The 27,912-nt window shown below is 46.3% G+C and overlaps 1 protein-coding gene across 1 annotated transcript; it reads left to right on the forward strand.

Moving 5' to 3' along the window:
* The first annotated feature begins 1,021 nt into the window (after window positions 1-1,021).
* Window positions 1,022-26,199, forward strand: LOC140720052 (NACHT, LRR and PYD domains-containing protein 3-like). The gene is made up of 12 exons (XM_073034952.1): window positions 1,022-1,201; window positions 3,656-3,721; window positions 5,583-5,673; window positions 6,573-6,739; window positions 7,640-7,811; window positions 7,911-7,961; window positions 19,030-20,767; window positions 21,701-21,787; window positions 21,943-22,113; window positions 24,831-25,001; window positions 25,157-25,324; window positions 25,452-26,199. Exons 1-12 carry the CDS (start codon window positions 1,022-1,024, stop codon window positions 25,585-25,587), a joined length of 3,198 nt encoding a protein of 1,065 aa, XP_072891053.1. The 3' UTR covers window positions 25,588-26,199.
* The last annotated feature ends 1,713 nt before the right edge of the window (window positions 26,200-27,912 follow it).

The following is a 27,912-nucleotide window of genomic DNA, read 5'->3' on the forward strand; positions in this document are numbered from 1 at the left end:
AGGCCAGACAGCATCTATGGGAGGAGGTAGTGACGATGTTTCGGGCCGAAACTTTTCATCAGGAGTGAATTATCATGGGATGGTCGAGGGGGGATAAGAAGTAGGGGGAGGGATCACGTAGTGAACTGGGAAGTGATAGGCTGGAGGGAAATGGGCTGGGGGGAAGGTGGAGAATTATGGGAAATAAAAGAGAAAGAAAGGTAGGGCCGGGGGGAGATTATAGTGACGGCGGAAAAAGAAAGAAGGAGAACAAGACTAAAATAATAGATAGGGATGGGGGTAAGAGGGGGGGCAGGGGTATCAACGGAGGTCTGTGAGTTGAATGTTCATGCCGGCAGGTAGGAGGCTACCTGGGCGGGAGATAAGGTATTGCTCCATCGACCTGCGTGTGGCCTCATCTTGACGGTAGAGGAGGCCATGGACAGACATGTCGGAGTGGGAGTGGTCTGTGGAATTGAAGTGTGTGGCCACTGCTGGATGACTGAGCGCCGGTTGCGGCGCGTCTTCCCAATGTATAAATGGCCGCATCGGGAGCACCGGATACTATATATCACCCCAGTTGACTCGCAGGTGAAGTGGTGCCTCACCTGAAAGGACTGTCTTGGGCCTGGGATGGTGGTGAGGGAAGAAGTGTGGGGGCAGGTGTAGCACTGCTTCCGTTTGCAGGGATGAGTGCCCGGAGGGAGGTCGGTGGGGTGGGATGGGGGGTGGGATGAATGGACAAGGAAGTCGCGTCGGGAGCGAAACCGAGAGTCTGGGGTTTGAGAGGACAACATCCAAATAATCAAGCTTCCCTTTAAAACTGAGATGAGAGAAACCTCTTCAGCAAAACAGTGTTCAATCTGTGGAGTTTGCAGCAACAGATGGTGATTGAGTTTCTCACTGCGTATATTTACGGCAGAGGTTTATATATTATTGATCGCCAACTATTGATCATTTTTGTTAGCCAGAGCTACTAGAGAATTAACTGAATACAGCACGTTAAAAGCAGACTTTACAGTTTTAGATTCTTCATTTCAAAATGGCTGCAGTGTCAACCTTTGTCACAATGAAACTCACAGCATACGATGTCGAGTTTGTCATTTCCCTTTTAGGTTATTTTGTGGTGGGCCACCTCCTCCGTTTCCAGGGTAACGGCCCACCAGAGCTGCAAGAAGAGCTGCACATTTTTTTTAACGCTCAGTGTTCACCGCCTCTCAGGGTAGAGACAGTGGCCTCAGGAGCAAATGAAACAGAATGATAATGGGAGGAAAGGATGCTGTGAGCACTGGCGGTATGGAATGAACTGAGAACACAGACGCATAGAAACATAGAGAACCTATAACATAATACACTGGCCCTTCGGCCAAGAGTGCTGTCCCAAACATGAACTTACTTTCGAGAATTCCTGGGGTTACCCATCAGCCCTCTATTCCTCTAAGTTCCATGTACTTGCCCAAAATTCTCCTAAAACACCCCACTCTATCCGTCTCCACACCGTCGCCGGCAGCCCATTCCACGCACTCACCACTGTGTGCGTACAAAAACCTTACCCAGACATCGCCTCGGTACCTATTTCCAAGCATCTTAAAAATGTGCCCTCTTGTGTTAGTCATTTCAGCCCTGAGAAAGAGCCGCTGACTATCCACACGATCAATGCCTCTCGTCAACTTATACACCTCTATCAGGTCACATCTCATCCTCCATCTGTCGAAGGAGAAAAGGGCCAAGTTCACTCAACCTATTCTCACAGGGCATGCTCCCCAATCCAGAAAAAATCCTTGTAAATCTCTTCTGCAAACTTTGTATAGATTCCACATCCTTTCAGTACTGAGGGGATCAGGACTGAGTTCAGTACTCCAAGTTGGGTCTGACCAGGATCCTAAATAGCTGTAACTTTACCACTTGACTCTTGAACTCATCCCATGGTTGATGAAGGCCAATTCACCTTACGCCTTCTTAACCACAGAGTCAACCTGCGCAGCTGCATTCAGTGTCCTATGGAGTCGGACCCCAAGATCACTCTGATCCTCCACACTGCCAAGAGTCTTGCCAATAATACGACATTCTGCCATGATATTTGACCTACCAAAATGAACCACCTCACAATTATCTGGGTTGAACTCCCTCTGCCACTTCTCAGCACAGTTTTGCATCCTATCAATGTCCCGCTGTAACCTCGACAGCCCTCCATACTATCCACAACACCCCAAACTTTGTGTCATCGGCAAATTTACTTTTTTTGCAATTTAATTTTTATTGAACTTCATAATCAAACAAAAATTTCCACAAGATATACATCAGATATTGTACATACATATCATATAATCATATTTGCCACGAATATCACCTTCTGCATGATTCTGCCTTCTTATACTACACATAGTGCTTTCCCCTTACACTCCTTCTTCACCTTTCCTGCCTAACCCCTTCCTGCTTCTCCTTCCCCACCCCTTGATCTTTCCCTTTACTGTTTGTTTTTGCACCTGACACCTACCAGCCTTCTCCTTTCCTCCCTTCCCCACCGTATTTATAGTGCTCCTGCCCACTCCCTCTCAGTCGTGCCGAAGGGTCTCGGCCCGAAACGTTGACTGCTCGTTTCCACGGAAGCTGCCCGACCTGCTGAGTTCCTCCAGCGTGTTGTGTGTGTTTCTTTGACCCCAGCATCTGCAGAATATTTGGTGTAAAATCCCGCTCCCCATACTAACACGGGTTATACTGACCAAAGAACAAACTGCCGGAGGAACGCAGTGGGTCGGGCAGCGGCTGTGGAGGGAAATGGACCGTCAACATTTCGGACCGAGACCCTCCATCTGGACAGATAGTTGACAGGAAATATTCAGAGAAAAGCGGTGAGGGGTGGGGATGGGGCAAGAGCTGTGGAGAGTGAGGCGGATCCAGGTGAGGGCAAGGTGGAAATAGTGACAGGGGTGGGAGGTGAGTTGTGGGGCAACACGGGGCTGCAGAAATAGAATTTAATTCTATGGAGGATTATAAGAAGTTAGAGAGTGTTTGATTTAGAGATTCACCGGGCTGATTCCTGGAGGACGGTGAAGTCTCATTGATCGTCTTCACATAAAACAGAGGCCGGCAGATGTGTGGAGACCGAAGGGATCGAGGAAATGAGGATCGGGGAGAAACATGTGGGCTGAGATGGGAGAGCAGCCGCCATCTTGTTGATGGTTGGAGGGGCTGAATAGACTCCTCCTGCTGTTTCTCACTTGATGTTACAGGGTTCCTGTTCAGTGAGGCTCCGGAGGATTGTGAATAGAAATTACTGTTTATAAACATACAAGTGATTTCAATGAAACCCGCGCAATTCCTGTTCGGGAGGGCATTGTGTATCGGACCGGGATGGAATCGAACCCGTAAAGCTCCAGGAACAGGGAGGCGGAGCAATGGGGACGGGAAAGACACAGAGGGGAAAATTAAAAATGTAGCTGGTGTAAGTATGAAATAAGGTTTAAAATGCGGCAGGTAGGTCGGGCTGTGTGTGAGGGGCGAGGAGCAGAGTCCCCGGTTCAGGAGGGAGTCCCTCCACCCGTCACGTGATGCAGCGTCTGGCTCCCATTTCAAACACAGATCTGCAGCATCTGAGGTTCTCGCTTCCGAGGCCCCGCCCCCGCTCTCAGACTCTCCGGATGGGCGGTGCTTTTCTTTCCGCCCTCTGTTGAAGCCGGTCGTCGGCGGGGAGCAGGTGGACCGATACTGTCTGCGGGAAAAATTAATCAAGTTCTCAGCGGTGAGCATTGAAGCGCTGGGGAGCGGGGCGGGGAGTGTGTTTGAGGGTACCTGATGTCGGGCAGAGAGTCCCATTAACTTCCTCGAACTGGCGGCCTCGTCCCGCTTCCTGGATACAACTTGTCGTGGTTGGTCCGGGTTATGGGACCTTCACGCCGAACCGCCTGAGATGAGCCGCCGCTCAGCCCCTGGTGTTCTGGTCCCAGGAGCGGGATGAGGTGGTGATGCCGAGATTAAACACACGCATTAAGATGTACCTGGTGAACTTTACCTCCATCACCCGGCCCGGTAGCGGATCCAGACTTCACCTGGATCGATGCCTGGGGTCGATATTTGTTTTAAATGCTTCCATCACACCGGAAGCGGCCGTTCGGTCCGCTGTGTGCTTGCAGACAGCGAGGGTTAAACAGAATGATCTCACCCTCGCGACACGGCTCCACGTGTATGAGTAGATGCATCTTTCCCCCGTTCAGACAGAGGGTTATTTGAACGGGGCGGGGTTAAAGCGGTCATTTCAATTTTAGTTTCACCGTTACAAAATGGCTGCAGTGTTCGTCTTTGTCAAAACGACACTTGTAGCACATGATGAGTTTGTTATTTCCTTTTTCGGTTATTTTCAGTGAGCCACTTCCTCTGTTTCCATGGTAACAGCCCGTCAGAGCTGCAGCGAGTGTTTCACTGGTCCTGTGGTCACGGCCCCTCAGCGCAGAGACAGCGGCCTCAGGGGCAAATGCAACAGAGCGATAGTGGGGGGAAAGGATGCTGTGAGCATTGACTGTATGGGCTGTGTTACACCAGGGTCAGAATGAACTGAGAACTGACACATTGGTTGGGCAGGGTGGCATTTAGAGTTTAGAGTGGCAATCAGTTACTATCTGTGCATTAAAATGTCTTCAAGCGGTGCATTTGGACAGTCAGACCAGGCTAGGACTGGGGCAATGAACGGAAGGGCAGGGAGTGTTGTGGAACAGATTGAGAAACAAAAAAAAATCATTAATACCCAACACAGAATACAATGCAGATAGAGAACAGATACGTGACTCCTGGACGCAGGATCAGCTCTGATACAGGGTCTCCTACCTGAAATATTAACAGACTGTCTGTCTTGTTGAATAGTTCCACAGTTTTGTTTTCTTTTTGCTGAAGATGTTTTGCTAACTTTGTTGCGTGCCTGCATGGTGTTTAATAAGTTACGATATAAAAATCTGGTAATAGCCAGTTAAATGCTCAAACAAATTTTGACCGCAGTTCAGTTGATAATAATGATCTTAAAATCCTACCGGAGCAAATGTCGTGTTTCAGAATAAGATGTCACGATGTTATGCATGACATTGCGTTATTCAGGATGTCAGAGTAATTCTGTATAGACTCAAACCATATATTGCCATAGTTGTCAACGCCAGGGGATGTTAAACTGGAAGGAGACGGTGAGAATCAGGTGTGTCTGAGAAGTATGTATAATTCAATGACGAGAGGAGTAGATGTCCTGTTGGTCAGCTGAAATGTCCATTAATTACCATAGCACCACCAGTGGTAGGAGGACCAAATCAGTGGGTGTCGTCTGCTCAACCTGCCTCGCCTTTCCATTGACACATCACTCACGGTCCAGGACACAAGACTGGTTCCTAAAAGGGAATAAGCTGTAATATAACGAGTAGATAGCCTGGAGAATCCTGGCACAGTGTACAATCCATGGAGAGAGCGGAAATGCATGGGCACTGGTGGAACAGGCCGTGTCAAGTCTTCAGTGGACAGGCCCAAGATGTTTGGAAATGTTTGCCTAGGTTTAAAAGCAAAACTGTGTTCTCCTTTAAACTCCAATTAATGTTTGACCCTCCTGTTAATTTTGTTTTGTTGCCTAGCAGCAAAAGCTGATCACACCTGCCCTCAGTATGGCTCATGGAGCGGTCAGGGGAGGGGTTCCAGTGACGTCAACATCGGGAAAGTTCACCGGTATGTTGGCGAAGTATTTTAATTTATAAATATTGCCTAGACGCTGTGTTTGTGTTTAATTCAATACCGTCCATTCACAAAATATTTGTGAAATGACTGAGCCGAAAGATGAGAGAGGGAGAGAATTAGCATCTCAGGGGAACACAACCACACGTACACGGGGTATGTTTACTGTCTGCTCCTGCTCCTCTAGCAGATTGTGGTGCACATTAAAATAGCGAGTTACTCCAGGAGACAAGGCATTCTGCAGATGCAGAGAGTTTTGGGTAACACAGAGACACACTAAATATTGGCGGAACTCAGCAGGTCAGGCAGCATCCATGGAGAGGAATAAACATTTGGTGATTTGGATCAGGATCACAAGGAATTGAAAGTGATGTGGCATTATCTACGATTTCTGTCCCCTTCATTTCCTGTCCCATGAAGGGCCTTGGCCTGAAACGTTGATTGTTTATTCTCCTCCATAGATGCTGCCTGACATGCTGAGTACCTCCAGCATTTTGTGAGCTATTCCGGAGGTTAGCCCAGGAAGGGTTTGTCCAAGCAGGCAGACAACAACCCAGAGTAAATCGGTAGTGATGGGCAGTATCAGTAGATTGATGGTGATGGGTTACTATATTCTCAAGAACAAGCAAAATCCTTTCCAAACAGCGAGGTATATTCCTGAGGATATAAAAAAGCAGCCTTCAATAGATGGAACTATAACCACTCCCACCTCCTCCCCCCCCCCAATCGGTGCCCCCACCACCCCGGCCGGAGCCCGTTCCCATCCATCCCCGGCCATGTACATATATTTCGGACTGTTTTAGGTGATCTTTCGGTTTCAGGGAGAATGTTTCAAAGTATATACCCAATATGGGATCAGTTGTTTCTTTAATTTTCCTCATTTCCCTTCACAGGTCCGGGCTCAGTGATCACCGAGCTCCTGGCAAGCTGGGACGATTTCCAGCTGCTGCAGTTGACGGATTTCTACCGGGACAGGCTGGAGCAGGCGATGGAAGGAGGGGTGCACGGAGTGAGCCTGGCGTTAACGGCCGAGAATCAGTTCAGCGGAGAGGAACATCGGGTGAGTGGGAGGGAGAATGGGTTTGAATTTTCGCCCATCACAGGAATGATGGGTGTCGGAACTCTGATTATCGGATAATAAATTAGATAAAAGGACAACTGGGAAATAAATACTGTACATGCAATCTCGAACATATGAATCTGAGCCAGTGATAAAAGGAGGTGAAAAGACCCCGCGGACTGGTGGGTGGCGACTCAATGTTCAGAGTGAGCTGAGCAAGTAATGGGTTTGTGGGCTTGGGGTATTAACTGGAAATATGACAGGAGGATTCTGCTTTGGAAGACCGCGCAGCGTGACGGCAGTATGTCAGTGAGCACCGGGAATGGATTAGTGGATGCCAACGGAGCTCGAGTGTGTTCTGTTCTGGATGGAGATGTTTGTGCTACTATCTTAAACTGCAGACAGTTAGAATAAGGGAGTAGTGCCATACTGTAATGTGTAATCACTGAATAAACCTCCACTGGAAAAGGCAAAGGAAAGAGATCAGATGTCAGCCGGTAATCAGCCGTCATGTTGGACACTGGCGGACTGAGGAGATAAATCACATCATCTTTTCTGAAACTTCTCTGCGACTGTTATAAAAAACACCTCCTGTTTTCTTTCTTAATATGTGATGGTTATTTTCTGATTTCTGTTTTACACCGTGATAAATTATTTCTGGATTTGGAGCCACTTCAATGAAGCGGTACAGACCAGCCCGGACCTCATTGACTAGAGGACCAGGTTCACAGTGAATGTCCCTCCGTGTACTCTGCACTCAAAATGTACAGTCCATGTCCAGACAGATTATGAACCCGTCCGGGTGACGGCTCAGTGTGATCCCGTTACAGAGGACATCATTTACCTCATTCCCTGTGTGAATCTATCAGTCCTCAATATGTTCACTGTTACTCTTCACAGAAAATCTCTGATCTCGCTGATAAGGGGAAGCGGGCGGACAGTTCTAAACTCCTCCTGAGCCTGGTGATGGAGAAAGGGTCCCGCGCCCGGAGGGTGATGTGGGAAACAGTTGTGAAAATGCGGATTGGTGTCCCAAAGTTTGACAAAATACTGAAAGAAATACAGGAACATGGTGAGATAATATCAGAGATTAATTTAAATTTGCATTCAAACATTACACAGTTAATAATCTTACGCAACTCAATTCCTCAAATTATATAAATCCGAACAGGTTGTCTTCCGGTCCGTCGACCAGTACTGAAGATTCCCAGAGAGCTGAAAGGTAAGTGACGAAACCGCTGTTACCGCCAAATGTAAGTATTGTGTAGGACCATATCTTGTTGAGCCAGCTGTATTTGACCAGGTAAATATTGGCATCGTGACAGGGTACACATTACGACACATGGTAAATGTTTGCAGGAGGAGAGTTTCCACAGGACAGTATGAGGAACAACTCAGAGAGATGGGGAGTTTTGCAATGTCGGAGCCCTCAACCGAGGCCAGGGTGGAGAAGAAGACAATCTGGAGTGAAATTCTTCACTCCGAGAGGTGAAATCCTTTCCCCACAGCTACACAACTTCATCCCGGACCGCTTTTCTAAATTCCCTCAAATCCTTTTCAGAATCGGGAGTCCATTGAAGTTCTCGCAACAGAATAACAATGAGAGTATTAATTTGATCAGAAAATCAGGTAACATCCAACTGCTCTGTTCAACTCCAAAGCAGCTTATGAACCCCACTCTGTTCACATCTTCACTGCCTTGGTGCAAACACTGCTAAAGTTGTCCAGTTTAATTTTCAAGTCAATAATCCTGGGAAGTCCATCAGGAGACAGTGTTAATGAGGCTGAGTTGGGGGAGAGAACCTTCAGCTCAGTCCACAGAAGCCGATATTCATGTGTGCCGATGTTGTGTGATGGACCCGGTGGAAGGGTAATAGATGGGAATTAGGACAGATAAACCGAGGGTTGTGGGATTGCGGCAGGGAATGTGCAAAGAACTGAAAATATCAATAAAAATATTGCAATTAATTAAATTGTGATCGTCTGGATGAGATGCTCACTACTTGCGTAAGCACATCGTGTCGGTCAAAATAGAGACCGCGGCAGTGCATGGGCTCAAGTGTGTAAGGCGTCTAACCTCAGACTGAGTTGGTTCACACAACTGCACAATCAACAGAGGAGAGAGCGTAGTAAAGCCAGACGTCGTAAAAAAATCATCCTAAAACAGGCAATTTTTATGTGATTATTAGAAACTCTTGCACAGAAACACAAGGAATCTTGGCCAGAACCGTGGTTCAGTCGGTGTCATTTACAAGAAGAAAAAAAAATCCAAAAATATCAATTTACGTATGGGACCAGAGATAGACACATCAGGAAGTTTACAAAGTTCTCATGTCTCTGTCACCCCTGTAATTGTGTTTTCTCATCCGTATCCAGACAATAAAGCCACACAGTTTGGTAAATCTCTGCAAACTTGTTGTTCATGTTGTTTGCCGAGGGATCAGACACAGCAGCGAGTTACTCACCACTGTTTCCGGAAACGAAACAGATGCTCTCCCTGATTATTGAAGAACATCATTCCTGTGACTGTCACATTCTCTAAAGTAACTCTTTCAACCAGCAATTTCCTACGCTCCATATCTCAACAGAATACATTGAATGGAAACCCCGCACACTCCCAGCAGGGTTCCCACACACTGGGAAACCCCACGCACCCTTGGTAGGGTCCTGACACATTGTGAAACCACATGCACCGCTGGCGCGGTCCTGACACTCTGTGAGACCCCTCACATCTCTGAGCGGATCCGGACACACTGCGAGAATCCTGGAAAGTTCCTGAGCCACTGTGCCTTCTTTCCTACAGGCTCAACCTGGTAATTACCTTTCCCGGTGTCTTCCGTAAGGACTCCTGAGTCCCTCTGCTCCTCTGATATTTGAACCTTCTCCTCATTTTGTTATTCGTCCACAATATTGTTCTTTTACCAAAAATGAAATCTCACAATTTCCCCAGAACCGTATTCAATTTACCACTTCTTGCTCTTTCTTCCAGTGTTATCTTTTTTAGCAGACTCATGTGGCGTCTTAGGAAACGCCTTCTGCAATGTAAGTAAATGACATCTATTTCCTTTCCTTTGTCCACCATGCTTGGAACTGTCTCTAAGAAACCATGCTGGCTGTGACTTATTTTATCATTAATCTCCAAGTACCTTGAAAACTCATCCTTAAGAACAGACTCCAACACTTTCTCAGCCGCTGAGGTGTAGCTAACTGGCCTATAATTTCTTTCTTTTGCCTCCCTCCCTTCTTAACATTTTTAGCAGCCTTTTTGAAACAGAAACATCGAACACCTACAGCACAATACAGGCTCTTCGGCCCAAGACGCTCTACCGAACATGTCCTTACCATAGAAATCCCATGGAGTTACCCATAGCCCTCTATTGTTCGAAGCTCCATGTACCTGCCCAGGAGTCTCTTAAAAGACCCTATCTTATCCGCCTCCACCAACGTTGTCAGCAGCCCATTCCACACACTCACCACTCTCTGCGTAAACAAACGCTTACCCCTAATATCCCCTCTGTACCTATTTCCAAGCACCTTAAAGCTGTGCCCTCTCTTGTTAGCATTTTTAGCCCTGGGTAAAAAAAAAGCCTCTGACTATCCACACAATCAATGCCTCTCATCATCTTAAACACCTCCTTTGTTAGATTTTAAAAGCTTTCCAGTAATCCAACTTCCCACTCACTTTTGCTGCCTTTTATGTCCTGTCCTTAGCTTCCCTTGTCAGCCGCGGTTCCCTACCCCTGCTGTCTGAGAACATACTCCTCTGAGGGGAATTTCTATCCTCAGGCTTGTGAACTATTCCCAGAAACTCCAGTCATATCTGCTCTGCTGTCCTCCGCGCCAGTGTCCTTCTCCAATCCTCTGGTGCAAGCTCCTATCTCATGCTTCAGAAATTACTTTCATTCCATTGCGATACAGACACCTGTGAGTTATGATTCTCCCTCTCAAACTGCAGTATGTATTCAATTATATTATGAACACTGCCTACTCAGCGTCCCTTCAGGTTAATAATGTGTGATTTATTACACAACACCAAATCTAAGATAGCCTTTCCGAAAGAAGGCACAAACGCAAGCTGCTCTAAAAAGCCATCTCGTAGGCATTCAAAAAATTCCTTCTCTTGCGATTCGACATCAACCTAATTTTCCTAAACCCCTTGCATATTGAAACCCCGATTACAATTGTGTCATTACCCTTATTAAATTCATTTCCCAGCCTCGTCTGCGACTTCATCCCCACATTGGCTACTATATGAGGGTCTGAATAGGTTTCCCAGAATGGATTTTTAACCATTGCAATTTATTAACTCCATCCACAGAAACTCAACACTCTCTGACCGTAAGACACCTCTTTCTAAAGATGTAATTCCATCTCCTACCAACAGAAACACTTCGCCACATAAGCATTCCTGACTGTCCTTTCGATACAAAGTTTGACTTTTGAGATTAAGTTCCCAACTATGGTCTTCTTTCAACCATGACACAGTGATGCCTACATTCTCATACCGACCGATCTCTAATTGCGCCATGAGTTCATCCACCTTATTCTGAATGCAACCTGTAATGAATACTTCACTTTCAATCCTGCATTCTTCGCCCTTTTGAAATTCGCCTCTGGGGTACAATTTAAATTTTGTTCTAACTGTATTTGTACCCAGTCTGCACTTGACGTTCTTTACATTCATGTTACACCAATCATCTACTTGTAAACCTGCTGGCTCGTCCTCAGCTCTATCATACTCTTTCCCATCCTCCTGCTATATTAGTTTAAACCATTTCCAACAGCTTGAGTAAATCCGTTTCTAGAATATTGGTACCCTTTGGATTTAAGTTCAACCTATCCATTTACAGAGGTCTCAGCTGTCCCAAAAGAAGTCTCAATCGTCCAGAAGTCTGAATCTCTGCCCCAGCTCCAAATCTTCAGCCATGCATTTATCTGCCACCCCAATGGATTCTTGCCCTGACTGTAGGGTGGCATAGGCTGCAATCCGGATATAACTAACATTGAGGTCCTGCCTCTCAGATTACTTCCTTCCCAACTCGCTGTATACCTTTTTCAGGTCCTGATACACTGGGGAAGCACCACACACCAGTGTCATGGTCCTGACACACAGTGAGACCCAACACATCCCGGACAGATTTCTGACACACTGTGAGTCCCCATACAACCTGACAGAGTTGTGAGACCGCACAAACTGTTGGAAGGTTTCTGACACACTGTCAGACGCCGGACATCGTTGGCAGGCTCCTGACACACTGTGAGACCCTACACAACTCTGATACGGTCCTGTCACACTGTCAGACCGTACACATCCTTGGCAGGGTCCTGACACACTCTGAGACTATTAAGGAGGATTTTAATAGATTTGGCAGGGGGATGGGAACCGGACTGCTAGGGCTGAGGAAGGGGGAAACAGTAATAAATAAATCAAAGACAGCACACATAGAAATTATAGAAATAACAGGCAGGGAATAATGCCTAATCACAGCCAGCGGCATGAGTTACAGGGCAATACTGGAATGAACGTGTTGTATTTGAATGCTTACGAAATTAATTGGGCGATCTTGAAAGTCAAATATAAATTGTTAAATATGACAACACACACAAAATGTTGGTGGAACACAACAGGCCAAGCAGCATCTATAAGGTGCCTCGGTTCGAAACGTAGACAGTGCTTCTCCTTACAGATGCTGCCTGGCCTGCTGTGTTCCACCAGCATTTTGTGTGTGTTGTTTGAATTTACAGCATCTGCAGATTCCCTCATGTTTGTATTGTAAATATGACGTTGTATGGCTAAATGATGGCTGCCTTTGCGAGCTAAACGTCCAAGGATATACAGTGTATTGGGAAGAAAGGTTAGTATGCAGAGTGGGTGGCGTGGCGCTGTGTATTTGAAATGATATCAAATCATTAGAGTGAGATGGCATAGGATTAGAAGGCGTAGAGTCTCCATGGGCTGAGTTAAGATATGGCAAGAGGTAAAAGGACCCGAATGGCAGTTGTATACATGCCTCTAAACAGCAGCTTGATATGGATTACAAATTACAGGAAGAATTAGAAAAAGCGTTTCAACAAGGCAATGTCATGCTAATAATTAGGGATTTTAACATGTAAGTGGATTGGCAAAACTAGGTCATGACTGGACCTCCAGAGAGATCTTGTAGAATGTCTAAGGGATGGCATTTTTTAGAATAGCTTGTTGTTGAGCCCACTAGGGGATCGGCTGTGCCGGACTGGGTGTTGTGTGATCCGGAGAAGATGAGAGATTAAGATTAAGGAACCCTTAGGGAACAGTGAGCACAATATGATCGAGTTCACTTTGAAATCTGAGAGGGAAAACATAAAATCCAATGTGTCGGTATTTCAGTGCAATAAAGGAAATTAGAAAGGCATGAGAGGGGTTCTGACCGAAGTTGACTGGGAAGGGGCATTTGCAGGAAAATGGCAGAGCTGCAAAGGGTCAAGTTTCTGAGAATAAAAAAAGAGGGAAGTGCAAGACGGCTATATTCCAAACCGGAAGAAATTTTCAAAGGGAAGAAGGACACCACCGTGGCAGCCAAGTGAAGTCAGAGCCAAAGTAAAAGCAAAAGAGAGGGCATGCAAGGAAGCCAGAGCTGGTAGGAAGATAGAGGGTTGGAGAGTTTTTAAAAACTTGCAGATGCAAACTGAGAAGGTCATTTGGAGGGAAAAGATAAATTAGGAGAGGAAGCTGGCGGCTAATATCAAATAAGATACAAAAAGACATTTTAAATGCATTAAGGGTAAAAGTGAGTTGAGGGTAGATATAGAAAAAAAAACAAAATGACGCTGGAGATATTGTAATGAGAAATGAAGAGATGACAGTGGAACTGAGTGCGTATTTTGCATCAGTCTTCACAGTGGAAAACGTCTGCAGTATACCGGACATTCAAGAGCGTCAGGGAAGTGCAGTCGGTGCAGTGAAAATTACGAATAAGCAGGTGCTCAGGAAGCTTATGCGTCTCAGTGTGGATAAATCTCCTGGACCTGATGGAATGCACACTCGGGTACTGAAAGAAGCAACTGGAGTGATTGCGGAGGCATTAACGATGATCTTTCAGGAAATGATAAATTCTGGCATTGTAGCGGATGAGTGGCACTTTGAAAATGTTTCTTCTCTATTTAAGAAGGGTGGGCGGCAGCATAAAGGTTACTATTGACCTGTTACCCTGGCATCAGTGGATGGGAAGTTTTTGGAATTGATTGTTACGGATGTGATTACCGAGTACCTGGAGGCACATGACAAGATTGGCCAACGCCAGCATGGTTTCCTGAAAGGGGATTCTTGCCTGAGAAACCCACTGTAAATCTTTCGGGAAATTACAAGCCGGGTAGAGAAAGGAGATGCAGTAGATATAGTGTACTTGGGTTTTCAGAAGACAAGCCGGGTAGAGAATTACAAGCCGGGTAGAGAAAGGAGATGCAGTAGATATAGTGTACTTGGGTTTTCAGAAGACAAGCCGGGTAGAGAATTACAAGCCGGGTAGAGAAAGGAGATGCAGTAGATATAGTGTACTTGGGTTTTCAGAAGACCTTTTGCAAGGTGCCGCACATGAGGCTGTTTATCAAGGTAAAAGCTCATAGAATTACAGGGAATTTACGACCGTTGGTGGAGCATTGGCTGATCGGCAGAAAACAGAGAGTGGGAATAACGGAATCCTATTCTGCCTGGCTGCCGGTTACCAGTGAAGTTCCAAAGGGTTCGGTGTTGGGACCGCTGCGTTTTAGATATACGTCAATGATTTGAACTACGGTATGAATGGATTTGTGGCTAAATTTTCCGATGTTACAGAGAGGTGGAGGAGCGTGTAGTGTTGAGGACACAAAGAGCCTGCAGAGAAACCTAGATAGTTTAGGGGAATGGACAAAGAAGTGGCAAATGAATGACAGTGCTGGAAAGTGTATGGCAGTTTATTTTGGTGGAAAAAATAAATAGGCAAACTATTATTTAGATGGAGAGAGAATTCAAAACGCAGAGATGTAAAGGGTCTTTTGAGTCCTTGTGGAGGATATCCTGAAGCATAACTTCCAGGTCGGTGGTTAATAAGGTGAATGCAATGTTGGCATTCATTTCCAGAGGTATAGAATGTATCTGATGTTTTGGCTCTGTAAGGCACTCGTGAGACCACGGTTCGAGTATTGTCTGCAGTTCTGGACTCCTTATTTCAGAATGGATATCCTGACATTTGAGAGGTTTCAGAGGAGATTCATGAGAATGATTCCAGGAATGAAAGGGTTACTGTATTTGGAACGTCTAGCAGCTGTTGGGCTGTATTTCCTGGAGTTCAAGAGAATAAGTGGGAATCTCATAGATTCATTCCAAATGTTAAAATGCCTGAACAGATGAGATATGGCAAAATTATTTCACATGTTACGGGATTCTAGGACAAGAGGGCACGACATCAGGATTGAAGGACGTCCTTTTAGAACTGAGATGCGGATAAATTTATTTCATCAGAGGGTGGCAAATCTGTGGAATTTGTTGCCACGAGCGGTTGTGGAGGCCAAGTCATTGGGCGTATTTATATATAGGTTCTTGATCAGCCAGGTCATCAAAGGGTATGGGGTGAGAACTGGGGAGTGGGGCTAACTGGAAGAATGGATCAGCCCAGGATTGAATGGCGGAACGGACTCGATAGGCCGAATGGCCTACTCCTGTTCCTAAATCCTGTGATCTTAGGAGACCGTACAAATCCTTGGCAGGTTCATGACACACTGTGATACCCAACTCAATTCTTGCAGGGTCGTAACACACTCTGAGACCCCACACACCCCTGACAGGATTGCCACACACTGTGAGACCACACACCTCCCAGGTAGAGTGCTGGCATTCTGAGATCCTGCACACTCCTGACAGGCCCGTCAAATTCTGTGAAACTCTGGACACACTTGGCTACAGTCCTAACATACTGTTACACGTCCTTTTAAATGTTTGTGTGCAGCTGTACTGCAGCTGTTGCCATACTTCATCCAGACCCTCTCTTACATTGACATCTGCCTTCCCCTAACTCAGGACCTCAATACTCGGAATATCGCCATCCATTTCCATAACTGAGACAGATGGGCTCTATGTCCAGAATGCTGCCCCACTGACTCTCCAAACACCAGTCCAGCTACATTATCTCCAGCCTAGATGGCCCAAAAAAGATACAGGTTAGGTTAATAAACCTCATTGTAAGCCCGGCAGGGCCGAGTCGAATAACATGATGCGATGGTTGGATCTGAAGTGTTTAGTTCAGTGGAGAGAGTGTTATGGGTCAGGTAGTTGACCTTGAGAGAGGATCAGCACATGGAAGTGTGATGTTGTCGCCTTTATGAAGGCTTGATTGAGAGAGAGACAGAACTGGCAGCTCCATATTACAGATTTCCGATATTTCAGATTTGAGGGCGAGGTAAAGTGGTTGGGGAGGTTTAATAACTGATCTGAGGAATTTCAAAGCTGCACTCAGGGAGGGCATACTGGGGAGTTAAAGCACTGAGGAAATATAGGGAGAGCTCAACAATAAGTCAGATACAATCATGGATGGATTTTTACTAAACATCCCCCAGGAGATAGAGAATCTGATGGTTGGGAAATTCTGGAAAGATGCGAAAGCAGCAAGTTAGTTGTAGAAGGTAACTTTAACTCCCTCTGTTTGCTGATGACCTAACACACTCTGCGCCGTGTGTCCTCACTGCAGGAATACTTTAGGAATCTCCGATGGTGGGACGTGTTTTGGGAATATTGTGTTTAATGGCCGAACTAGAGGAAAGGCCATACTGCAGTTGGTATTGGGAAGTAAACCTACAAGATGCTCGGTTTCGGTGGGAGAGCCTTTGGGAAAGTGAACACAACTCCTGTTCTCACATGGTTATCAATAAGGAGAGGTCTACAGTTTATGCGGTCTGCATGTGAGAAATTTAAATTGGAGGAAGGCAGATTAAATGGCAAATGATTAGATTGGGAGTAGCTGTTATTGGGCAAATTCGCATCTGGCTTCTGAGGTCGATTAAATATCAGATGATCAGAATTGGGACTGGGATTAAAGTGGATTAAAACCACCGATGGCAACGCCTATGGATCTTGACGAGAGATGTTATAAATTTAGTCCGAAGGTGAGAGATAAGGTTTATGACATTGAAATGAGACATTCAGATTTGGAGAATGAAGAGGTGTGTCAAATAATCCATTAGTTGCAGATGCGGACGGGGAAATATCAAATGGAGTTTGATCCAGAGAAGTGTGAGTTGTTGCAATTTAGGAGATCAAATGCACAGGAGAGGTGTAGAGTAAAGGTCATGACCCTAATATCATTCCTGTCTGGAGGGATTTTGATGTCCATGTCCATAGCTCTCTGAATGTGAATCTTTATGTGGCAGTTGTATAAAACCTCGGTTTCGCTGCACTTGGTGCATTGGTGCAAATCTGTCCCCCATCACAGGGAAGTGTGAAAGCCTTAGGGGGTTCTGAAGTGATATGCTACTCACATCCCAGATTGAGGGCGTTAACGTTAAGGAGTGTGCAGATAATCTTGGATTATTTTATATGAAGCGTAAAGGGTTGAAGGGAGACCATATATTCTGTTATCAAATTGAGAGGTGAAGATAGAGTGTTTCCGGTGTAGGTATATCAGATAATAGAGGTTATTGATTTGGGTTGAGATGGGGGAAAGCTGTATAGTGCATTTTCTTTTACACAGAGCAGGGGGTGTATGTAATGCTGCCAGTGGTGGTCATGCAGACGGATGTTCTTATTTTAGCCAAGCACTTTAACAATCAGGGAATGAGAGGGATAATTACGACTGGAGGCAGGTGAGGTGAGTTTAATGTTTCATCATGCTGGCACCAACGCCGTGGGCCGAAGGGCCTGTTCCTTTTCTATTCTATGTTCTCTGCAGGTCCTGTGACCGCTGAAATCCTATACCACCTTCCACCAAATGTCCACTGTCTCTGCTCTCTTCTTCACCTCCCGACCTGTAAACAGCATGGTTTTCAAACTTGTATTTAAAGTCACAGACCAGTAGCTTCCCCCCTTTCTCCCCTTTCCACAGACGCTGTCTGACGTGGACTCACATCTACATTCCCGTCCTTCTACAGCTGTGCTGAAGAGGGCAGGTCAACATGCTGCGTAACTGGCGGTCAGGAAGGCTGTAGAACGGGTAGTCAAAAGTGCCCAACGCATCACCGGGACACCCAGCCTAACTTCCATCAGGGACCTGTGCACAAAATGAGTCGGAAAAGGGCCAGAAGCTTCAGTAAGGATCCCACCTATCCTGCGTATGGGTTGTTTGCCCCTCTCCCATGAGGGAGGAGCTATGTAACATCCACAGCGGGACCACCAGACCCAAAACCATTTACTGTCCTCAAGCAGTGAGACTGATCAACACCTCCAATGAGAAAACCACCCCTGTATAACTGATAACACCCATCCCACCACCAGCACGATTTTAACATTTCTGTCAGAACCACCAGCGGCCAGAGTGACTCTTGTATCGTATATATTTATATTTATTGTGTTTTCCATTGCGTTTATCTGAGTTTTTGTTGTGCTACATCAGATCCGGAATAACAATTATTTCCTTCTCCTTTCAACTTGTGTATTTTGTATCTTCAATCTGTTGAGTATATGCAACACATGCTCGTCATACTCGAGACTGCAGAAGTGCTGCCTCAAACCATTTTCTGTCGGAACTCAGTGAGCCGAACAGCATCTGCGGTGATGGAAGGGGGTGATGGATTGTCTGCGTTTTGTGTCATATTGCTGATTGTCTCATTCTCCTGAACAATACATTTCCATTTTCTCCCCCAATCACCCACCCGCTGTGCACGTAATGATCAGCAAAACTAATTCTTCGTACTTTGAATCATTGATGTTGGAAAGGGCAGCTGTGATTCCCCGACCTGTACCTTTGACAGAATGTCCACTACCCTTTTCTCCATCTCCATACGCCGCATCAACACTGGGCTTTGAAAGTACTTCCACAAGAACAATAATAGCTGTTACGGTAGTGGGAGTTTGTCCAGTACTGGACAGTCGGGGGATAATAAACTACCAGGGAAATTATCACCTACACAGTAAAGTTAATTGTGAAACGTAATGATCTGAAGTTTATCTAGACCGCGCCTTCCTGTCCAGTTCGGGATTTTTTTTATTATTGCATTCACTTTACTGCACGACCATCCATTGATAAATTTAATTAATGAAATAGCTTTGAGCTAACTCTTTTGTGCTTAAATACTGAGTTCTGAGTTGAGGCAACTAAGATTTTGTCCACTGTCTGTTCCCATGCAAGATGCTCAACAGAAACACAAGGAGACTCTGCGGGCACAAACTGAAACACTGAGAGTGAACACGATCCTGATGAGGGAGAAGGTGAAGGTTTTCCAGCTGGTTGATCGATACGCTGAGCTCACGGTCATTTCTACTGTTCGAGATCGGAGACTGGTGGAACATGAGCTGCTGGCAAGTGGCAGAGTCCACGAGGAGTGGAGACAGAAACATCTCCAGGGAAAGCTGGAAAAACTCCGGACTGATCAGTTGTTCCAGAGCAGCTTTTCCCGGAGTAAATCCAAACCTGGAATGTCTGCAGCAGTGGCCGGTGTCCCGGGGATCGGGAAAACAACAATGATACAAAAGATTGTTTATGACTGGGCCACGGGGAAAATATACCAAAAGTTCCAGTTTGTCTTCAATTTCAAATTCCGGGATTTAAACTCCATTAACTGCAGAATAAACCTGAGGGAACTGATTCTGGATCAGTATCCTTACTTTGGGAATATCCTGAGAGAGATCTGGAAGAACCCAGAGGGATTGCTGTTTATATTCGATGGTTTGGATGAATTCAAGCACAGAATCGATTTTGCTGACAGTCGGAGAGATACAGAACCAAAGCGCCAGTGCCCAGATCCCGAGTGGTGGTGTGAAGTGTCTGACATAGTGTACAATTTAATCCAGGGCAAGCTGCTCCCAGGGTGTTCAGTGCTGGTGACTACCCGCCCCACTGCGTTATATTTATTGGAAAAGGCAGAGATCAATGTCTGTGCTGAAATCCTGGGATTTGCTGGTGAGGAACGGAAGGAATATTTCATCAGGTATTTTGAAGATCAGACTGTAGCAGCAGCTGTTTTCAAACACGTGAAGGAGAACGAGATCCTGTACACCACGAGCTACAACCCCTCATACTGCTGGATCCTCGCTCTGACACTGGGCCCCTTCTTCGCACAAAGCGTCAGGGACCCGCAGCGAGTTCCCAAGACCATCACACAACTATATTGCTACTATATTTACAACATCCTGAAAAACCACGGCCGGGAGATTGAGAGCCCCCGTGATGTGTTACTCAGGGTTGGTCAGATGGCCTTCAGAGGAGTGTTCGAGAAGAAGATTGTGTTTACAGATGGAGATTTGATCAACTACAATCTGCAGCCTTCCCAGTTCCTGTCCGGGTTCCTGATGGAGCTTTTGGAGAGAGAAGATTCTGCCCGGAGCGTGGTGTACACATTCCCACACCTCACCATCCAAGAGTTTGTAGCTGCAGTCGCACAATTCCTGAATCCACATCCTGGGGATATCCTGAAATTCCTCACTGAAGCCCACAACACGACTGATGGGCGATTTGAGGTATTTCTCCGTTTTGTTGCTGGTCTCTCCAACCCAATGACAGCTCGGGGCCTGGTGGAGTTTCTGGGCCCATTTCCTCATCTAACAACCTGCCGGGTGATTGACTGGGTGAAGGAGGAGGTTAAACGCCAGAGTGGAAACCCGAGGAATGAAGGTGGTAAAAGGAGCCTACTGAACACATTGCACTACCTGTTTGAGTCTCAGAATCGTGGACTGGCTCAGGCCGCAATAGGATCTGTGGAAACACTGTCATTCAGTGGAATGACACTGACCCCGGTTGACTGCGCGGTCCTGTCTCATGTCATCGGACTCTGTGATACAATGAAACATCTCGATCTGGAGGACTGCCACATCCAATGTGAAGGAATCCAGCGGCTGGGACCCGGGATGCACAAGTGCCAGAAGTTGAGGTAACTTTATTCATTTCTCACTCTGAACAGGATGCCAAATCACATCAAATACCTATTACCTTCTTCCTCTTGTCCCGTTGTGTTGTTTCAATGTAAATTAATTTGGGTAAAACTGTGGGATTTCTCTTTCCCATTTCCCTTCCTCCTGCAGGATCTCTCTTCCCCATCCTCCTTCCTCCTGTGGGATCTCTCTTCACCATCCCCTTCCTCCTGTGGGATATCACTTCCTTATTTCCCTTCGTCCTGTGGGATCCCTCTTCCCCATCCTACTTCCTCCTGCGGAATCTTTTTACCCCATCCGCCTCACGCCAGTGGGATCTATCTTCCCCATCACCATACCCCCAGTAGGATCGCTCTTCCCCTCTCTCTTCCTCCTGAGGAATTTGACGGATTTGTCTTCTCCATTGCCCTTCCTCCTGTGGGACTTCTCTACCCGATTCCCTTCCTGCTGTGGGATCTCTCTTCACCATCCCCCTTCCTTCTGCAGGTTCTGTCTTCCCCATCCCTTCTCCTCAAGCGGGTTCTCTTCCACCATCTCCCATTGACACTTTCCCATTCACTGTGAGACTTCCGTCCTATCCTTCAACCCTGACCCCCTCACATCTGAGGGACATTCTGGTTAGTCATCTGGAAATGGGACAGAACCTGTGGAGTTTGCAGGGTCACACCGACAGACTAAGTTACTGACATTCGGTGAATACCCTGGAAATGGAACAGAACCTGTGGAGTTTGCAGGGTCACACCGACAGACTAAGTTACTGACATTCGGTGAATACCCTGGAAGTGGACAGTGAGGGACCTTGACAGTGATGGCAACTCCGATCCGTGATTTCCTGAAGGGTTTAATATTCCTTGAAATATCCGTGTGAGCGAAATTCCCTCAGACCCACGGTTTGAATCACTTTGTTCATCAAATTGTCTGTTTGTGTTTAGACTTGGGCGGAATGACCTGGGAGATTCAGGAGTGAAAATGGTGTCTGCGGCTTTGGGGAACCCGGCGTGTAAAATACAGAAATTGCAGTAAGTACCAGACTGTGGGAGATTGTGTTTACAGTCACTGGGTGTCTGACACTGAACATTAATGTGATCAGTAACTGTGTTACTGATAAACACTGGGGATTTATACGGTCTCCAGTCTCTCTGCGTCCTTCACCCTCACTCTCTCTCATTGCCAGGCTGGAGTTTGTCGGTCTCACAGATTCTGGTGCCGAGGATCTCGCCTCCGCTCTCAGTACAAACCCATCACTGACGGGGCTGTTCCTTAGTCGTAATGAACTGGGAGATTCAGGAGTGAAACTGGTGTCTGCGGCTCTGAGGAACACGGAGTGTAAAATACAGAAACTGTGGTAAGTCCCAGACTGTGGGAGATTGTGTTTACATTCACTGGGTGCCTGATACAAAACATTTGCATGGATATTGGGTGCAAGTTGAATAGGGAGTTAACATTGGCATCTGGCAAAGCTAATGTCGCAGTAGTTATGGGGGATTTCAACATGCAGATGAACTGGAAGAATCAGGTTGGTGCTGGACCCCAGGATTGGGAGTTTGTAGAGTGCCTACGGGATGCATTCTTGGAACAGCTTGTACGAGAGCCGACCAGGGACAAGGCTATTCTGGATTTAGTCTTGTGTAATGAAAAGGATTTGATAAGCGATCTTGAAGTAAAGGAGCCATTAGGAGGTAGTGAGCAGAATATGATAAGTTTTTATCTGCAATTTGAGAAGGATAAGGGCAGATCGGAGGTGTCAGTGTTGCAGTTGAACAGAGGAAACTATGGAGCCATGAGGGTGGAACTGGCCAAAGTTAACTGGACGGATATCCTAGCAGAAAAGACAGTGGAACAGCAATGGCAGGTATTCTTGTGAATAATGCACAAGGTGCAAATCAGTACATCCCCCGGAGAAGGAAGGATTCAAAGGGGGGAAAGGGGCCACAGTGGTTGACAAAGGATGTCGGAGATTGCATAGCATTAAAAAAAGGAAATATGACAGAGTTAAGGAGAGTGGGAGGACAGATGATTGGGAAATTTTTAAGGAACAACAGAACTTAACTAAAAAGGCAATACTGGGAGAAAAAAAAGAGAGGTCCGAACACAAGCTAGCCAGCAATATAAAGGAGGATAGCAAAAGCTTTTTTAGGTATGTGAAGAGAAAGAAGATAGTTAAGAACAATGTTGGGCCCTTGAAGAATAAGTTGTGTGAAATTGTTATGGGAAACAGAGAAATAGCAGAAGAATTTAATAAGTTCTTTAGATCCGCCTTCACGAGGGAAGAAACAAGCAATCTCCCAGAAGTAAGGATGGGCCAAGGACATCGGGTAACAGAGGAAATGAAACAGATTGACATTCGGAAGGAAACGGTGATGAGTAGACTGATGGGACTGAAGGCTGACAAATCCCCAGGTCCAGATGGCCTGCATCCTAGGGTACTAAAGGAGGTGGCCCCGGAAATTGCGGATGCATTGGTAATCATTTTCCAATGTTCTTTAGATTCAGGATCAGTTCCTGAGTATTGGAGAATGGCTAATGTTATCCCACTTTTTAAGAAAGGAGGGAGGGAGAAAACAGAGAACTATCGTCCTGTCAGCCTAACATCAGTAGTTGGAAAGATGCTAGAGTCCATTATTAAAGATGAGATAGTGGCATATCTAGGTAGCATGATAGGATTGGGTCGAGCCAGCATGGATTTACCAAGGGCAAATCATGCTTGACTAATCTATTGGACTTTTTCGAGGATGTAACCAGGAAGTTAGACAAGGGAGATCCAGTGGATGTAGTGTACCTCGATTTTCAGAAGGCATTTGATAAGGTCCCACATAGTAGATTGGTGGGTAAAATCAGAGCTCATGGCAGTGGGGGAAAGATATTGACATGGATAGAAAACTGGTTGGCCGATAGAAAACAAAGGGTAACGGTGAATGTGTGTTTCTCGGAATGGCAGGTGGTGACTAGTGGGGTGCCACAGGGCTCAGTATTGGGACCACAGCTGTTTACGATTTACATCAATGATTTAGATGAAGGCATTGAGAATAACATCAGCAAGTTTGCTGATGATGCTAAGCTGGGTGGCAGTGTGACATGTGATGAGGATGTTAGGTGAATTCAGGCAGACTTGGATAGGCTGGGTGAGTGGGCAGATACTTGGCAGATGACGTTAAATGTGAATAAGTGTGAGGTTATCCACTTTGGGAGTAAGAACAGGAAGGCAGATTATTATCTGAGCGGTGTAGAGTTAGGTAAGGGAGAAATACAAAGAGATCTAGGAGTCCTTGTTCATCAGTCACTGAAGATGAATGAGCTAGTGCTGCAGGCAGTGAAGAAGGCTAATGGAATGTTGGCTTTTATTACAAAGGGAATTGAGTACAAGAGCAAGGAAATCCTTTTGCATTTGTATAGGGCCCTGGTGAGACCACACCTGGAGTATTGTACACGGTTTTGGTCTCCAGGGTTAAGGAAGGACATCCTGGCTGTAGAGGAAGTGCAGCGTAGATTCACGAGGTTAATTCCTGGGATGTCCGGACTGTCTTACGCAGAGAGGTTAGAGGGACTGGGCTTGTACACGCTGGAATTAAGGAGATTGAGAGGGGATCTGATTGCAACATATAAGGTTATTAATGTATTGGACAAGATAGAGGCAGGAAATATGTTCCAGATGCTGGGAGATTCCAGTACCAGAGGGCATGGTTTGAGAATAAGGGGTAGGTCATTTAGGACGGAGTTAAGGAAAAACTTCTTCTCCCAGAGAGTTGTGGGGGTCTGGAATGCACTGCCTCGGAAGGCAGTGGAGGCAAATTCTCTGGATGCTTTCAAGAAGGAGCTAGATAGGTATCTTATGCATAGGGGAATCAAGAGACATGGGAACAAGGCAGGAACCGGGTATTGATAGTAGATGATCAGCCATGATCTCAGAATGGCGGTGCAACCTCGAAGGGCCGAATGGTCTACTTCTGCACCTATTGTCTATTGTCTATTAATATGATCAGTAATTTTGTTATTGATAAACGCTGGGGATTTGTACCGTCTCCTATCTCTCTGTGTCCTTCACCCTCACTCTCTCATCCCCAGGCTGGACAATGTCGGTCTCACAGATTCTGGTGCTGAGGATCTCGTCTCCGCTCTCATTACAACCCCATCACTGACAGGGCTGAACCTGAGTCGTAATAAACTGGGAGATTCAGGAGTGAAACTGGTGTTTACGTATCTGAGGAACCCGGAGTGTCAAATACACAAATTGGTGTAAGTACCAGTCCGTGGGAGATTGTGCTTACAGTCACTGGGTGTCTGACACTGAACGTTAATGTGATCAGTAATTGTGTTACTGATAAAAACTGGGGATTTGTACCGTCTCCTGTCTCTCTGTGTCCTTTACCCTCACTCTCTCTCATCCCCAGGCTGGACAATGTCGGTCTCACAGATTCTGGTGCAGAGAGTGTCATCTCCGCTCTCAATACAAACCGATCACTAACGGAGCTGAACCTGGGTTACAACCCGCTCACAGACCGATCTGTCCCCGCTCTCCGCCGCCTCATAGGGACCCTCCCGAGTCTGGAGCGAATCAGGTGAGTGAATGTGTTAATGTTCAATGTGATAAACTATCAGCGGATCCGCGGGTTTTCTGGTGATTTTTGTCCGTGAGTGTTGATGAAACATTAACCCCAGTCCCCTGTATTCTTCTATCTGTTTCAGGTTGTACGGGAATCGGTTCAGTCGTACCGGGAAGAAGGAACTGAGATCTCTGCAGGAACTCAGACCCAGTCTGACAGTGTATCTCGGAACAACTGAATGTGTGAACATCCCCGCCTGTGGGATGGCGACATTTTAGCTGATTCTACGCCCTTCTCTTTAACTCCTGCCCTTACCTTTAATGGCTGCGCTCCAGGTTGAATTCCCAGCCGTTCTAACGGAACCTTCTCCATTCTCGCGCTCTGTGACATCGGTAGCGGACCCGCAGTGACGCATTTCCACCTGTTGTCCAGCGATGCATCTTCCGCCAGATGTGCGGGTTCGAAAATCCCACACATGAGACCCCGGGAATTGCACAGGCAGGAAGACATCGGGGGCGGGGACTCAGTCTAGGACCCCAGTGTCCCGGAGTGGAATGAGCCGGGGAGAGAATCTTTTTGCTCCCTTTGCTGAGGACGGTGCCTTCGGACGTCTGGCCGATATAATGATGTTAAATTGACAAATATCTCCGAAATGACCCTGGATCTGTAGCGATCCCGGAAACGGGCCTGGAGTGTGATGTTAGAATTATCGGTAACCCGATGTAGAGTGACGGTGAGAAACGGGAATGATTATTCAAACTGTCACTCGTTGTCGTCGCGCAGTTAATTGTGTCTGACTGTGAGTGAGTCGGGAGCAGCTTATTGATTTCCGGAAGTCAGCAGCTCACATATTGCTTAATGCACATTTGTCACGATGAAATCAATAAACTGCTGTGACTTCCTGTCTTGTTGTTGAACTTGAGTTTGTTTGAGGTTTCTGCTGCTCGACGCACCCTGTGCACTGTAACAGTGGGTCGGAGCTCCTCACACTGACACAGTAGTGTCTTGGTTCCAGGCTGAGGGAGGTCGGACCTACAGAGACTGGGCGCCCGGGATCTCATCTCCACCTAACCTCTTCCTGGCTAACCGTCCCCCTCCTGCACCCTGCAGACAGGAAAAATCGACTAGAATATCAGACGCGAGTCACTGAGGTCCCGAGAACGAGACGGATGGAGGATAGAATACCGGCGCGAAACACGGAGCGAATTTCCCCACCCACCGCCCCTTGCACACTCCCGCGGTCAGACAGAGCGTGAAGCTCCCTCCACACCCTCCCATCACACAGTTCCGGTTGACAATCAAATTTGACTTCTACGGTGGAGAAGTAGCGCAGGGTGAAATCGAAGATGAGGATAATTTTGCTAAAACGAGATCCCACCCATTGGCGTTCTCTCTCACCGTTCGCACTCCCATCAGGACGCCGTCTCTTCAAGTCCACTCACACAGGCCTCGCCCTCAATCAAACCATATAACCATATAACAATTACAGCACGGAAACCGGCCACCTCGGCCCTTCTAGTCCGAGTCAAACCCTTACTCTCACCTAATCCCACTGACCCGCACTCAGCCCATAACCCACCATTCCTTTCCTGTCCATATATCTATCCAATTTTGCTTTAAATGATCCGCGCCTGCCACTTCTGCTGGAAGCTCGTTCTACACAGCTACCACTCTCCGAGTAAAGAAATTCCCCCTCATGTTACACTTAGTCTTTTGCCCCCTCAGTCTCCACTCATGTCCTTTTGTTTGAATCTCCTTTACTCTCAATGGAAAAGAAAAACTGTCCACGTCTACTCTATCTATCCCCTCATAATTTTAAATACCTCATTCAAGTCCCCCCTCAGGCTTCTATGCTCCAAAGGATAAATAACTAACTAATCTTTCCCTGAAACTTAGGTGCTGAAACCCAGGTAAAATTCTAGTAAATCTTCTCTGTGCTCCCTCTATTTTGTTGACATCTTTCCTATAATTCGGTGACCAGAACTGTATACAATACTCCAAATTCGGCCTTACCAAAGCCTTGTACAATTTTAACATTACATTCCAACTCCTATACTAAATGCTCTGATTTATAAAGGCCAACATACCAAAAGCTTTCTTCACCACCCTATCCACATAAGATTCCAGCTTCAGGGAACAATGCACCATTATTCCTAGAACTCTCTCTTCTACAGCATTCTTCAATGCCCTACCATATACCATGTATGTCCGATTTGGATTATTCCTTCCAAAATGTAGCACCTCACACAGATCATCATTAAACGCCATCTGCCATCGCTCGGCCCATTCTTCTAACTGGCGTAATCTCTCTGCAAACCGACTTCGTTATCCACAACGCCACCTACCTTAGTATCATCTGCATACTTACTAATCCAAATTACCACTCCATCATCCAGGTCATTAATATATATGGAAAATAACGTTGGAACCAGTACAGACCCCTGAGATACACCACTAGTCACCGGCCTCCAACCTGACAAACATTTATCCACCAGTACTGTCTGGAATCTCTCCCATCCAGCCACCGTTGAATCCATTTTACTACTTCAATATTAATACCTAACGATTGAACCTTCCTAACTAACCTTCCGTGCGGAACCTTG

This window comes from Hemitrygon akajei, unplaced genomic scaffold (assembly GCF_048418815.1).
Source record: "Hemitrygon akajei unplaced genomic scaffold, sHemAka1.3 Scf000035, whole genome shotgun sequence".
NCBI lineage: Eukaryota > Metazoa > Chordata > Chondrichthyes > Myliobatiformes > Dasyatidae > Hemitrygon > Hemitrygon akajei.

Bases quoted from the DNA above. Each gene is read 5' to 3' on its own strand.
- LOC140720052 (XM_073034952.1), top strand. From the start codon at position 1,022: ATGGCTGCAGTGTCAACCTTTGTCACAATGAAACTCACAGCATACGAT. The intron at 22,114-24,830 runs GTAAGTCCCAGA...TCTCATCCCCAG, and splicing joins TGTAAAATACAGAAACTGTG to GCTGGACAATGTCGGTCTCA. The intron at 25,325-25,451 runs GTGAGTGAATGT...TATCTGTTTCAG, and splicing joins CCGAGTCTGGAGCGAATCAG to GTTGTACGGGAATCGGTTCA.